The sequence below is a fragment of the Pseudorasbora parva genome, chromosome 19 (assembly GCF_024679245.1).
Source record: "Pseudorasbora parva isolate DD20220531a chromosome 19, ASM2467924v1, whole genome shotgun sequence".
Classification (NCBI taxonomy): domain Eukaryota; kingdom Metazoa; phylum Chordata; class Actinopteri; order Cypriniformes; family Gobionidae; genus Pseudorasbora; species Pseudorasbora parva.
In genome coordinates this window covers 39,548,292-39,563,248 of record NC_090190.1, presented here as the reverse complement: position 1 = coordinate 39,563,248, position 14,957 = coordinate 39,548,292, and the positions used below count along the sequence as shown (strand labels likewise).

At 37.8% G+C, this 14,957-nt stretch overlaps 1 protein-coding gene across 2 annotated transcripts in view; it reads left to right on the top strand.

The window, feature by feature from the left end:
• Positions 1–14,957, top strand: part of rapgef5a (Rap guanine nucleotide exchange factor (GEF) 5a) — a 94,919-nt gene that overhangs the window by 17,281 nt on the left and 62,681 nt on the right. For both annotated transcript variants that reach the window (XM_067425837.1, XM_067425836.1), the window contains exons 4-6: positions 720–841; positions 2,687–2,849; positions 14,284–14,365. In XM_067425837.1, the coding sequence (XP_067281938.1) occupies positions 720–841; positions 2,687–2,849; positions 14,284–14,365 (367 nt within the window). The remainder of the gene's footprint in view (positions 1–719; positions 842–2,686; positions 2,850–14,283; positions 14,366–14,957) is intronic.

The following is a 14,957-nucleotide window of genomic DNA, read 5'->3' as shown; positions in this document are numbered from 1 at the left end:
TGGTAAGCTAATCAATCTGATCAACGATAGGAGGTGTACTTATACTACAGATTTACCTCCTCTCGTTGACCGTTTTTATTTTAGCATCCCTCCACCACCCCATCTCCTCACTCCAATTTAATAAACTCTCAATAGATGCCATTACAATTCATAAAACATTACAGTCTAGTTATAGAGTATCCTTATCACGGGGGGGGGATACTCTGGGTTCGGGCAAAAATCCGAGCCCGGAGCCCTCCCCTGGACAGCACGCCAAATACGCATAATCTTTACTCTATTTAATTTGATGTAAGTGGGAACTCGTGAAATATTATTACAATTTAAAATATCAGTTTTCTATGTGAATATATAGTAAAGTGTAATTTATTCCTGTGATCAAAGCTGAATTTATCATCATTCCTCCAGTCTTCAGTGTCACTGATCCTTCACTAATCATTCTCAGATGAGGATCTGATGATGAGAAACATTTATGATTATTATCAATGCTGGAAACAGTTGTGCTGCTTCATATTTCAGGATTATTTGATGAACAGAAAGTTTAAAGAACAGCGTTTATTTAAAATAGAAATCTTTATGACATTATAAATGTCACTTTTAATCAGTGTAATGTGTCCGTGCTGGATTAAAGCATTAAAGTGATCTTCCTGACTGCACACTTTTGAGCAGTAATGCGAGTGTGTGTGACACGGGGCGAGAGTAACGTGTGTGTGTCCGTGCAGGAGGAGTTATGTTGGAGTGGAGCTGGTCCAGTGGCTCCTGGAACAGTGTGTGTCGGTTCAGTGCCGGTTAATGGCGTCCCGCGTCTGGCAGGTGCTTCTGGAGCTGGGGATACTGCACTCAGGTAATTGCTTTGAATTAGATTTTAGTTTTCTGTTTTCATTTTAATTTGTAATGATTAAATAATTATTAATAATTTGATAATTTAATTATCAAAAGTCATTTTTATGATTTTTTTAGGGGGTCTCACTTTATATTATGTCGTAAACTACTATGTACTAACATTTCAATTAATAATTTGATACAATGCATTTATTATGTACACACGTGGTTTTACATTGTACTTATATAATTTTTTTAAGTACCTGCATTTAATTAATTCCTGTAATTATATCTCTGACACTGTTGATTCTTCCTTTACACCAAACCCACCCATAAACCTGTCCTGTTTAAAAAAAAATGTTTTTAATGTTTCATTTTAATTTTAATTGTTGTTTATTTATTTTAGTACTTAAACTAATCAAAGATGAGAAATGTTGCCATGGCAACTAACTGAAATAATATAAATATATATATATAAAATTATGATGTCAGGCGCTTCACGTTTAGAATCTTTTAGGGATTCCATCATAAAATAATTTAATTCAATTTACCTAATTTTGTTTTAACTGCTTGTGGTGCAGTCAAAAATGGTTTTAATGTATATTAAATATATTTATATAAATTTTTTTAGGGGATTTTATGGTACTAAATTATACTTAGTTATGATCCATTAATTAACCTTTTTGAGCATGGACCTGAAAATGAAATTTCCGACTCAAACTGTGGTAATTCTTGAATGATTTGGAGATCAGACTTAAATTTGGCTTCTTTTACACTTGGCAGATTATTGCTAAAAGTTAAAGTTAAAAAATTAAATTTATAAATATAAACATTTCAGAAAAATACTATTTTTAAGCCATTAATCTAAACAAGCTGGGTTCCAAATTTGAGGTTGATATCTCAAAAAATGAGCTTTGGGTAATATTTTGTTTGGGCGCATTACCAAACGCTTTCACTAGATGAAATATGTTTCTTATTCATTTCCAATGCACTAATTTTTCAATGTGAATAGTGCAAGTGTGTCTTTTTTTAGGACCATTTAACCAATCCATGATTTTTGCCAGGTTTTCTACCATTCCAATGAAGTAAAGAATAAAAACAAAACATATCATGATCCCATTTTGGTCAAAAAATGCCCAACAGCACCAAAGGGTTGATTATTTTTTTAATTTATTTAAATTTTATAAATTAAGCAACTCGTAAACATACGTTAAAAATGAAAATATTAAGCAATCGTTTTTGCTTTATATACAGTACAACCTTTTTGTCATTAAGGGTTTTATAAAAGTGTTAGGGCTTTATAGAGAACCCCACTGAACCTTTCTTTCTGATAATACATAGATTTTCCTGTAGCCTGGACCGCAGTGCAGAACTAGAGCACACTGTGTGCAGTACTGTATCTCTAATACTGTAGTGTGAAGTGTGAAGAATCAACTTTGATATAAAATTGAGTTATTCAGCCATGATGTCAATTTGTAGGCCAACCCTGCCCTAGGTTCCCTCTGGAATTTATAATGGGTTTTTAGGGAACCATTTCAGAAATTCCACTGGGAAAATTGTAATTCTCTAGGAGCTCAAACTCAAACAACTCTATATCAACCGCACACACACACATCACATCATAAACCGAAAAAAAAAAAAAATAGGTTCAGAAACTATTTTCACAGAAATGGCTAGTAAACGTAACAATTAATTACAAAAAAGAAAAACACTTTTATCCACAAATTTCTGAAGTAGAAAGACTGAAATAGTATTTCCTTGTTAGACATACTCCAATCAAAGTTTTATTTACAATTTCAAAAAGATTTTTTCCAAGTGTATGTGTAGTGTGTTGTGTGTTGAAAATCCCTCTCTGTCCTCCCCTCAGTGGACCAGCGGCTGGTCTTTGAAGACTCAAACACGTACTATCAGTTCTCGTTTGAGGAGTGCGATGCTCAGGGCTGTGAATTTCGCAACGAGGAGGAATGGCAGAACGGCGTCCGTCTTCTTCTGCAGCTCGTCCCCTACGTCCAGTTCAGGGTCGTCAGTCCGTAAGTACAAACAACACGCATGTTACATGCTGACTCTTGGTTAATGTGCTCAGGCAGTTAATATGCACAGAAGAATGCTACTGTACTACACTGTACATTGTGTACAGCAGACTTTCTGTATGCACAGAAATCAAGGATTACACACATTATATATATATATATATATGTACAGATCAGTGGCGGCTACTGGTCTGTCAGAGAGGGGAAGCTCATTTTTGGCCAATTGTCTTATTTATTTAAAAGTAAATTCTGCCCTACGTTCCTTTTCAAGAAAATTGTCTTTTACCCTGTGAATGAATGAACGATCTAAAAAAATATTAAACTCTGTAAAACTGAAACAAGGAATGTGGTGTATAATTGTGTGAAATGTATGATGAAAATCAAGCAATTTCGCCAAGCAAATATCAAAGAAATAGGTTAAAGCAGTTTTTATTTCGATTGAACTTGAGAAATCCGCGATGGGACTGAGCGCGAATAGCTTCAGTGATTCCTTATAGTACAGAATCGCTGTCAGTCAAAAGGAGATGCAGACCCTCCAATCATCACGCAGAGGCTCGGAGTCCAGGCCAGCCCACTCCCCATTCACTCCCAGAGACGCTGAGCGTCCGTGGGCGGGACATAATCGCAGCATTTATCCAATGACTGTCTAGTTTCGAAGCGCTGAAAAAAAACGTTCAAAGCAGCCCCATTGAAGTCAATGGACGCTGGGCTTCAATAGGGAAATGCACTGTGACGCTGCGGGAATGTATGAGAAGGAAATCGAGTCAGCCGACCTGCTATATGTAACTGATTCTGAACGAACTCGTCTTTGAGATGAACGTTTTCTAACGCATTTTTAGTCAATACAATGTTAATATAATAGTACATATTTGACCATTAATTTTGAGACATTATAAGGGAAGCCGAGCTTCCCTTGCAGTCTTAAAGAAATCGCCACTGGTACAGATCAAGCATAACATGAATACCAGTAACACTGATGATCTCTTCATCACGGCTCCTGTTAGTGGGTGGGATATATTAGGCAGCAAGTGAACATTTTGTCCTCAAAGTTGATGTGTTAGAAGCAGGAAAAATGGGCAAGCGTAAGGATTTGAGCGAGTTTGACAAGGGCTAAATTGTGACGGCTAGACGACTGGGTCAGAGCATCTCCAAAACTGCAGCTCTTGTGGGCTGTTCCCGGTCTGCAGTGGTCAGTATCTATCAAAAGTGCTCCAAGGAAGGAACAGTGGAGAACCGGCCACAGGGTCATGGGCGGCCAAGGCTCATTGATGCACGTGGGGAGCGAAGGCTGGCCCGTGTGGGCCGATCAAACAAGTTACTGTAGAAAAATGGTTCAGGAATGGTTTGAGGAGCACAACAGGGAGTTTGAGGTGTTGACTTGGCCTCCAAATTCCCCAGATCTCAATCCAATCGAGCTGAACAAACAAGTCCAATCCATAGAGGCTCCACCTCACAACTTACAGGACTTAAAGGATCTGCTGCTAATATCTTGGTGCCAGATACCCCAGCACACCTTCAGGGGTCTAGTGGAGCCCATGCCTCAATGGGTCAGGGCTGTTTTAGTAGCAAAAAGGGGACCAACACAATATTAGGAAGTATACAGTATATAAATATATAGGTTAATAGAATATTGTATCAGAGTTTGACATTATTTCAAGAAATAGTAAGCAGTATACTCTAGTCTTTAGTCTCCATCATTGTCTTCCATGCGTCTGGCTGTCTGATTTGGATCCAGCAGGAAACCGATTGTTCTTTTGACCTTTTGATTTGGCTTTTCCCTGTTAATCCTGTTTAACCACAAATCCTTCTCAGGAAGCAGGAAATTAAATGTGTGTGAGTGATTATTGGCTCATGAGCTTTATTTCTTTCTTGTATAGAGGCATTATCTTTGCTAATCATCCTTTTTATTATTATTAAAGTTATTCACTACTGTTCAAAAGTTTGGGGTCAGTACAGTTTATTTTTAGAAACCTTTGTTATCAATGTTGAAAAGGTTGTGTTGTTTAATATTTTTATTATTTTTCTCTTTTTTGTATTTTTATATACTCTTAGTCAGTGAAGATGCACAAAATTGATCAAAAGCGACAGAAAAATACATTTATAATGTTGACAATAGATTCTATTTCAACTAAATGCTGTTCTTCTGTTCATCAAAGTAACATTTTTTTATTTATCAGGGTTTACACAATAATAAACTGTTTATAACATTGATGATTAGGGACGCACCGTTGTGAAAATTGTGACAGATGCCGATAACCAATTCTTTATATTTGAAGGCCGATAACCGATATATTGGTCGATAAATCTAAATCCAAATTTTTATTTAATTTTTGAGAGCCTGATTACAAAAACTAAAGTATCACCATTAAAACCCATGACCCAAGCACACAATTATAATATTCTCATTGTAATTTTATGTAGTCTTTATGACAGACTTGCGCTGCTCATGTTGCTCTGAACTCTATTTTCCTTTTTTGAAGTGATTCAAATCATATTTCAAATAATTTAAAACCATCATGGCATTTGAAGTGTCTCAGCTGAAGGAAATAATACATTATTTGTCGGCTTTAATATATTGGCCAATATCTTCTTATCAGGCAAATAATATATTTTTTTTATATATATATCGGCCGATATCGATATGGAGACCGATATATGGAATATAATGAATCAGAAAAATTTCTTGAGCAGCAAATCATCATATTAGAATGATTTCTGAAGGATCATGTGACACTGGAGACTGGAGTAATATTTCTTACTATTTACTATACTATTACTATTTTTGCTGTATTTTTCATTAAATAATATGCAGCCTTGGTGAGCATGAGACTTCTTTAAAAAACATTTAAAAATCTTATTGACCCCAAACTTTTGTATTGTATTTTTGTATTACTATCACAAAATACGTAATTATTTTATTAAAGAGGTTCAGGTGGATGGTTATTGTTCCCACCTCCAAAATCCCAGTTCAGCTCCAGAATTTAAGGCCTTTCACATCAAAAATACTAAAGATATGGGTCTTTTTTTCAAAGAAGATAAGCTGTCATTCATCACTGTTTCCCCCTGTTGTCCACGACCCGATCAGAACAAACCCGTGGCCAGTTTTTGGGTCATTCACTCAGCCTCAATTCGATTGAACTAAGCTACGTTTAGATTAAAGCGTTTGATTGGCTTAAGAATGTCTTTGCTAAAGATGATGGGATTGAGAATGTGTCCATCCTATAATGCTTTCATCTCTTCAAGTGTGTCTGCGGTGAGATTTGATTCAGCCAGGCTGTTGTGTTAGCAGTGAAGGGCGAGGTTGATATCGCAGAGAGATGTGAACTGCAAGATTAAATTTGAACAGACAGCTGATGTCATTTTCAGGAAGGTGAACATGGGATGGCATCCCGTGTCCACGGCAGCATTTTTTCCCTCTTTGACAGAATTGGAAGTGACACAGCTTGGCCTCGGTGACACCAGACGGCGGGCTGTTCGATCCCGTTCGGCTTCACAGAGCTGCGCTCCGACCCCAATCAGCCAGAATCTCTTTGCCTCCGCGTTTCTCATCACGCCGCATGCAGCCGCGAGTGTATTAAACCAGAAATGAGATCCTCACGCACTAGCCAACCAAATGAGATCAAATAAAAACCTCATGCAAGTTTGCTGATATTACGCCGCTGCAATACCCCGCGCCGTTTCTGAATCTACAGCCTCACGGCAAAAGAAATTCTAGTTTACCCGAGTTCTGATTGAGCTTGCAGTCTGAGCTGAACGTGATGAGATAAAATACTGCAGAATAACAATACAAAATAAATAGATAGCACGTCTTTTTATTGCACCTATGCTGGATGCACACCAAAAACAAACTGCATGACTGACCAGTGCAGTCCGATTCATCAAAGTAGACTTGAGTAATCGATTTGGGTCAGACTCATCAATCACAACAGACTTTGTATTGACTTTCATGCTTAAAAACGTGGCAAAGACCACCGTATAATGAAGTTGACTAATGAAATGTTCCTTTTACTATCATATTTTACTTATAATGCACTTTATAATGATATTGTTGATGGCATGTTGCATTTATTTATTCGTTTCTATACATCAAATATCCTGTTGCCGGTACATGTTGTAAGTTGTAAGCCACTAAATCGGACAATATTTTTATTTGAGAAAGTAGTTTAACGACAGAAAAAATGTGGCGCCAGGTGTATGGTCCAAAAGGGTTGTATCTCATCTCTTAATGAGTCGTGTGTTTTGGGCGTAACGTACAATGAACCAATCAGAGACTGATCTCCCCTTTAACAGCCAGTTGCGCTCACACCAAGGCGGATTCGATATTTACATGGGGGAATATGGACACCCTCAACCTGACGAGTTAGTTTAAATACATGTGTGTATTGCCACGATTGGTTAAATAAGTAGCCAGTTTTATTCGTCATTACTGCATATAGGTATTTTGAATTATGATACAAACAATGACTATCCATTACGCCATTTTTATCATTATGTACACACTAAAAATCTGTTACATTGTAATCCATTTTATTTTGATATTTACAAATGTGTGCTGCTGCGCATCCCTGTGTGTGTAATAAAATACGGCGCTTTTTGACTTTAGAGCAGGTTTGTGTTAGCCTGACGCGGTCATACTCAATTCTAGTCAGAATATGAGTCTGATGCTCCATTGGGCTGTGATTATGGGGCGTGCTTCAACCCAACCAGGAAAGACCTCAATTGGACAGACCAACAACCAATCAGAGCAACGAAGCGACGCATTGTCAAATGTCAACAGAGCTCAACTGCACTGTGTTGCCAAGTCCGCGTTTTTTTCCGCGGGTTGTTTTCTATGTCCGCGGGTTGAAGCGACTATTATGTGATATATAGACCAAGAGATCGAATTTTAGGCAACCTTGCCAAAATAACCCATATTTTACCCCCCAAACACCATTTTTTTCCAGAGAACCCCGAGAAGCTATTGTTTAGGCCTAGTAGTTGGCGGATTTTGTTGTAAAAACTTGGCAACCCTGTCTGCACGCGTGCTGAAATCAGGCTGGAATACACAATCTTTGCCGGTGTTGTAAAAAAATAAAATAATATAATGATACACAGAGTACTTACCCAACATGATCATCATTTCTGAAAGAAATTGTGAAGGTGAATGCAGATACAAACAAGCTCTCCGTTTAGGATTCGAGTTAATATAACCCAAGCCCCTTTGATGACGTGATGATTACGTTACTGTTGATCATCTGTCCGTCATCGTCTAAAGCCCGTCCTGATGATTTAATTGGTCCGAACAGTTTCTGTTCGGGGATAATTACTCCTCTATGGAGCGAGGCCGGAAACGCCAGACCTAAAAAAATTGTGGGCGGGGCTAAGTTCGGCTGGCATCCAGGCTAGGATTGTGTTGGTCAATGGCGCAGTTCTTTTCAGTTCTTCAAAATAGCAACACGCCAACAATTCTCCTGAACACTCCTGGTTTTGAGCTATGACGTGACCGAGGTCCAGAACTTGTGAGGTGTACATAATAAATGTTGTGAAATAATTGCCTAATATAGCATTAACACTAGTGCTGCAAGGATTTAATAGCACCAAGATCATCTCATCTGAGCCGCTCACTGGTCTGTCACTGCTTGTCAATGTCAAAATTTTTGATGACCAATCAAATCAAAGTAGGCGTTATGTTCACAGAAGCTGCTGAGCGTGAATTCCAGCACGATGCTTCAGTTGTTAACATTTGTGCGAGATAAGTTATAAATAGCTAAACTAAACTTTTATATTTGACAGCTGTTTTAGGATATAAATGTTAAACAACCGACAAAAATAATCAGGAAAACTAATAAAGTTTTGTCTACTTTCACCATTTTGAATTGAAATTAGGACTAACTACGTGATTCATATAATGTAATAATAATTAGCCTAATAATGAACGGTCTATGTGAGAGGACAGGAAGGCTGTTTTCATCAGATTAGGCATAAGATTAATAATGAATGTGTACATATTGTGAACTGATTAAATAAACTTATTTACCTAGCGTTCATAGCCTTCGGTAAATTAACTTGTCTAAGAAAATGATTAATAAAACAGGCTAAATATCAGTTGACTGCTAGTGGTGCAAAAATCACACACTGCACTTTTAATTCCAATGTGGTTAAAAAAACACCAGTAAATAAAAATAAACACTAAAATGTGTTATTTTAAACAACAACAAAAAATAGTGTGTTGTTTTGTTCAGTAGCAAATATCCTGGCTCTAGAAAAACATCTAAATAATGTCTATTTAATTTAATAATTAATATACAGAATTATTTCATATACAGAATACACTGGAACTTCTGAATGTTTTTTTTATTGCCATTCAAATTGCATGACAATAATAATCAATAAACATGACAATAATCACTTGTCTTACATATCAAAATATTTAACACTTTGTTGAACAGACGTACAACAAATAGAAAAAAATAAATAAAGAAAAGATCACAAAAAATGATCAAATGTAAACAACTTAAAGCTCCACATAGATAGATTTACTATTTTTCAGTAATTCACTATGTCTCATTTCTACCATAAATCAAAATTTGGGTTTTCTTTTAGCCGATTTTTAATGCTTATGGCATATATTTCCCATAATCAGATAGAGATTGGCAATGAAGGCCACATTTTGTGGTAATCTTTTGTCAAAAAAAAACAAATGTATATATATATATATATACTTCTGAATGGCTGTTTAGTGGTGCACACTGGCGTAAAGATTTCACTCAGAAATTGCAATTAAAATTTCACAATCGATTACAAAGACACTGAAAATGACACTTTGAATTAAAATTCTTATGTGGAAATACTATTTTCCTAATCTAGACGCACCCTAGCGGCAGCAAATTTAATCTGCCCGCAAGTGTCGTCTAGGAACTCTCAATACCCTTCTGAGCTGTATTCCTCACAATCTGGACTGGCCAATCACATCATGTATAGAGTCGGTGGGCGGGGCCATAATGACGACGGCCGAGTTGCGTTTGCGTGCTTCTAGTAAACACAGAAACTGGCGAACGACGGCGGTCTTTTGAATCAGCTCTGACTGCGATTCTGGAAGACTTGGAGTTAAGCTTTTCTCTGAGAAAAGAACAAAGAACGGCATTTGAAAGATCTTTATTATTTTATTGTTTAGTTACAGTATTTACCAGCTGACTAGACTGGTTAGGTCTAGTTATGGGAGGAATAATTCTATAGAAACAATTCTGTTAACATGTACATTGTAATGTTTTCGCACACGACCACATCTACGAAATATATATTTTTTTAAACTCTGAAATAAATTATTATTTAGAAGACCCCCAGACACCCCGCAAAAAAAATAGCCCCACCTATAATATTTTTCACCAGCCGCCACTGATGTAGTGTCTGGGATTTCACCCATAGCGTTCTGAAGAGCAGCCTCAAAGTCGGCCATTGCCATCTCGTCATCGCGTCACTCCCAGGTAACTGAAAATGGGAAAAGAGGCAGGAGTGGCTGGAGCTGAGGTGACGTGATGACTAACAGACAGCAGATGGCAATCCACCTGTCACTCAAAGTCCCTAGTGGCCAGTCGACGAATTGCAGTTTAAGTCACTTGCAAATAGGCTTCAAGAGAAACTGGGGGAGGATGCCGCTTGGGATGCAGCATGTAAAAAAGATGGTCAAATGAGTCTGAGCTTTGTGTGGTTTGGTGTGAATATGTGCTGTGTGGATGTGATTGTGGTTTCTGTTGATTTGTGTTGTGCTGGTCTCTTCAGCAGAATCAAAAACCCCTGGAGCTACAGGAAGGACGGCTTTTAGCCAAGATTGTTTGGATACTGCCTCCCTTTCAGCCACCTACACACATACACACACACACACACGCACACACAAACCTTGTGCTGCAATGCTCATTTGCATGTTATTTGAATTTTATCTTCAGCTCTGCAAGACTAGTAATGGTTCTGTGGGCTGAATGGGCGTGCATTTGCGTATGTGTGTGTCTATGTCTACATTTGCCTGTGTGCATTTGAGTTTATATGTGTGAGCGTGTCTGTGTTTGCATGCACGTGTGTGTGTGTGTGTGTGTGTGTGTGTGTGTGTGTGTGTGTGTGTGTGTTTGTGTGTGTGTGTGTGTGTGTGAATTGGACTCTCATGCAAGTGTGCCTGACTCATTTAGAAGTCTCCGCCATTACGAATCACTTCACCCCTCGTGTCTGGTGGAAGTAGAGACAGACGAGGAGGAGAGATGAATCGTGTGATGAAAGCGCGTCAGTCGGTGTGATGAATGGACTGACAGTGGAGGAGAAGGAGGGAAACTTTGGCCCACTTCTCAAACTCACTGGCCCAGTTTTATCTGCGTGATATGGAGGGATGTGCTGGACGTTTCCACTTCACAAATGCTTTGTCCCAGATGATAGAAGTTTTCAGTTTATTCTGCTCATGTTGTGGTTTATACATGCACAACCTGCTCTAAAAAATGATAAGATAACTTTTTAAAATCCCCAAAGAAGCCATATAGCCAATGCATAAACACTTTAGTATGTTTTGGTGCTTTAAAGAACCCCAATAAATCATCTGAAGAACACATTGTAAAAAATCCAACAGCCACCAAAAATGTACACTTTAAAAATGCTGGGTTTTAAAACAACCAGCGAAGAGGACAAATGCTGGGTTATTTTGGGGTTTTATGCATTAACCCTTTTTCTGGGTTGTTTTTTGAAAGTGCTGGGTCAGTCAATTGGATATTGAAAGTTTTTTATTGTAAATAATACAAATAGCCTACATGTAGGTCAGTAGTCAATCAGGTGCACCTGACTCTAAAATCTATTATATAGGGCAGGAACAATATATGTTTTATTCCATGGCAAGTCAGTCTTCTACAGTCATAAAATACTCAAAAACATTTAGGCTAGTAAATGTTTTAGGACACGACAGGAGCAGCAACAGCAGCCAATGGAAATCTGTGGGAAGAAAAACTGCTATCTATCAGTGGGTTGTCCAGTTCATTAAACGACAATATGTTTTTGAAAAGTGACAAAAAACAGTTTTCCGTTGTGCCATCTTGTCTGTCAGACATTTAAGTTTCAGCCCGTCAAACATATGGCGATACCACAGCCGCGATTCTCGCGCCCTCGATCAAAAGTCAGTGGAGCGCACGCAGTTTGGGACAGCGGTGTAGCGTCGTATTTCTGCCCTGGTCGCGCATTCGTTAGGCGGGAGGTGAAACTTCCCGATGGCGCTGGTGCGTCGTTCGGCTAGTGTTCCAGCAGACGTAAGCTGTGACTTACACACTCAAAAGGTAAAATGTGAGACTACAGACATGTTCCTCTTTGTACAGTAATAATTTGATTGGAATACAGTGTAATACAAACCTTAATTTTATTCAGTAAGTTTCCCCTCCGGACATTTTCTCTCAGAACAGAACACAAAATGACCGTTGACAATCCAGTTTTAACCAGTTTGGCACACCCAGTATTGGGTTACACTGATATGATGACCCAGCAGCTGTTACAGAAAAACTACCCAGCACTGGGTAAAAATCCCCAAAATAATCCAATAAAATGACATTTGGGTTTAAAAAAACCAGAACCCTGCATTTTTCAGATTGATCCAGCACATCGGAATACATATTCTAATAAAATGACCAAGCAGGCGAAACCCAGCATTTGGGTAAAAAACAAACACAAAAAACAGCTATTTTTTAAAGTGACCCAGCACATGGGTAAAAAAAAGAAGAAGCTTAAAATAACCCAATAAACCGACCCAGCGTTTTGGGTTAAAAAATTTGACCCAGCATTTTTCAGTGACCCAGCACATGGGTAATAATGCTACAAATCACCCAATAAAATGACTGTCACTGGGCTGAACCCTGCATTTGGCTAAAAAAACAAAAAACAAAACGTGTATATATATATATATATATATATATATATATATATATATATATATATATATATATATATATATATATATATATATATATATATATATATATATATATATATATATATATATATATATATATATATATATATATATATATTTTTTTTTTTTTTTTACAGTGTGGGGTGGGGATTTGATTAGCCTTATTTTGCCTAAATTTGATCCAACAGACCTTATCCGAATGTTAAGTCTTGACGTGTGTGTAAAGAACAACATGTGTGTAAAGAAAGCCGGTTCTGGGTCCAAGCCTCAACTCGTTTCACTTGAGAATGTCATTGACGCCCGTTTATGAGCGCTATTTTTTCATATTAAACATCAAACATTTAAAAAAGTTAAACATTTTAAATACTTACAGTCTACACAACATTCTCTATGGTCACAGCGTTACATTAATATTTTAACGATTTATAAAAGATTAATCACTGTCTGGCCATCTGGAGTTATGGTATGGAGAAAAAGGTTATTATTATAACTTTGTTGTAGTATTACACCAGATTGTGTGTGTACATTAGCACCGTTTGTAGTTTTTCTTGTGGTATGAGAGAGAGCGTTTGGACCCGGAAGCGCTGCTGCGTGACGTCAGCCTTAACAACCGCATATGTACTTTAAACTTCACCCAGTTTGAGCTGTTGATGTGTTTTGGAGTACGCCGTGTTGTGCAGTGCACCACCAGCAGGAGGCAGGAGAGAGCAGAGAGGGCTTCTGCTGGGAACCATAACAGATCAGGCATAGGCCCACTATTTTTTCTGTATGCGATATGTAAACTGTGCACAGTATGTGCATTTTCTGTTGGCATGGAGTACCATAGACATACACACTACAACATTTGCCAAAAAGTGTAGTTTGCAACCAGAGCACACTGCATGAGTTATTGCATCCCACAATGCATTGCACTTGACTTGACCTTCCATTTCCAGAGTGGCTCCTGATTTCATTATATGATCATATTGCCAAAAATGTAGGTTTATGCGCAATTGCTGTTTTATTTCTGACACATGGGATGCACTCTCTGAATTTACAATGTAATATTCATCTTGTAAAGCTTGTTTTTATTGCATAGGATATGGTACAGTAGTATTCATAGATAGGTACACTGTATGTTTCAAAGATTATTCGAGTATAATACTACAAGTAAATGCTTTTTTTATACTTTGTTTATTTGAATGTGTTATTTTACCATTGTGTGAAATTTACTTGCAATGCTTCTTCCAGTGTAGTACACTAGTATTCGTGTCCCAAATGGTTCCCTTGCCGTCTTTTTCCTTCAAGTCCCCGATTTGTTGCGATAACATCGTTTAGCCTGAATCCGTATCAGTTCATACGTGCTTCAAGGGCACTTCTGAAACCTGGGACACACATCAAGTGCACCATTTGGGACGAGGCCTATTTTGAACATGACATCTGCTTCTTGTCTTACAGGACATCACTGTCATAGAGGTCAGCTCACATGAGACAGTCATGCATTGTCACTTCAGAGGTGTTTTATCAAGTGTGTGTGTTCTTTTGCAGACCCGAGGAAGACCCGGAGAGGAAGCGCGATATCTGCAGTGAGATACTCCAGATGAAGGCTCTGGAGAGACTCACGTCTACGGTAAGCGTGCGTGTGTTTGCTGACCCATACGGCAGTGCCCTGACTCCATGTCTTCAGTCCCCTGGTGTGTGTAAATATCCACTCCAGCCTGAAAGAATCTCATCCATCACACGGACACTCATCTGACACCAGCGGACAGAGAAAGCATCCATTACACCAACCGCTCGCTCACTCGCTCTCCAGCAAACACCTGCAGAGTCCCGGCCACACGTCACCATCGCTGCTGGGCAACATTTACTTTTTTTTACATTTTCTGCCAGTACATTATCCAGTAATTTTACGGAAATTTATGTTAAAACACAAGCTAATGCAATGTGTAATTCAAAATACAGGTAAAACACCTAAAAAAAACAATACGGAAAATTCCTTCATATTTATACAGTACAGTTTACGGACTGTTTTTACAGTGCAGGAATTTTGAAAATTTCATGGAATTTAAAAAAATTCTCAAGTTAGGAAATGTTGAAATTAAATGTTTTTTTGAAAAGATTATATATATATATATATATATATATATATATATTTTTTTTTTTTTTTTTTTTTTTAAGCTACACTGTGTGATATTTTCCCCCATCTAGCGGTGTAAAGGTCC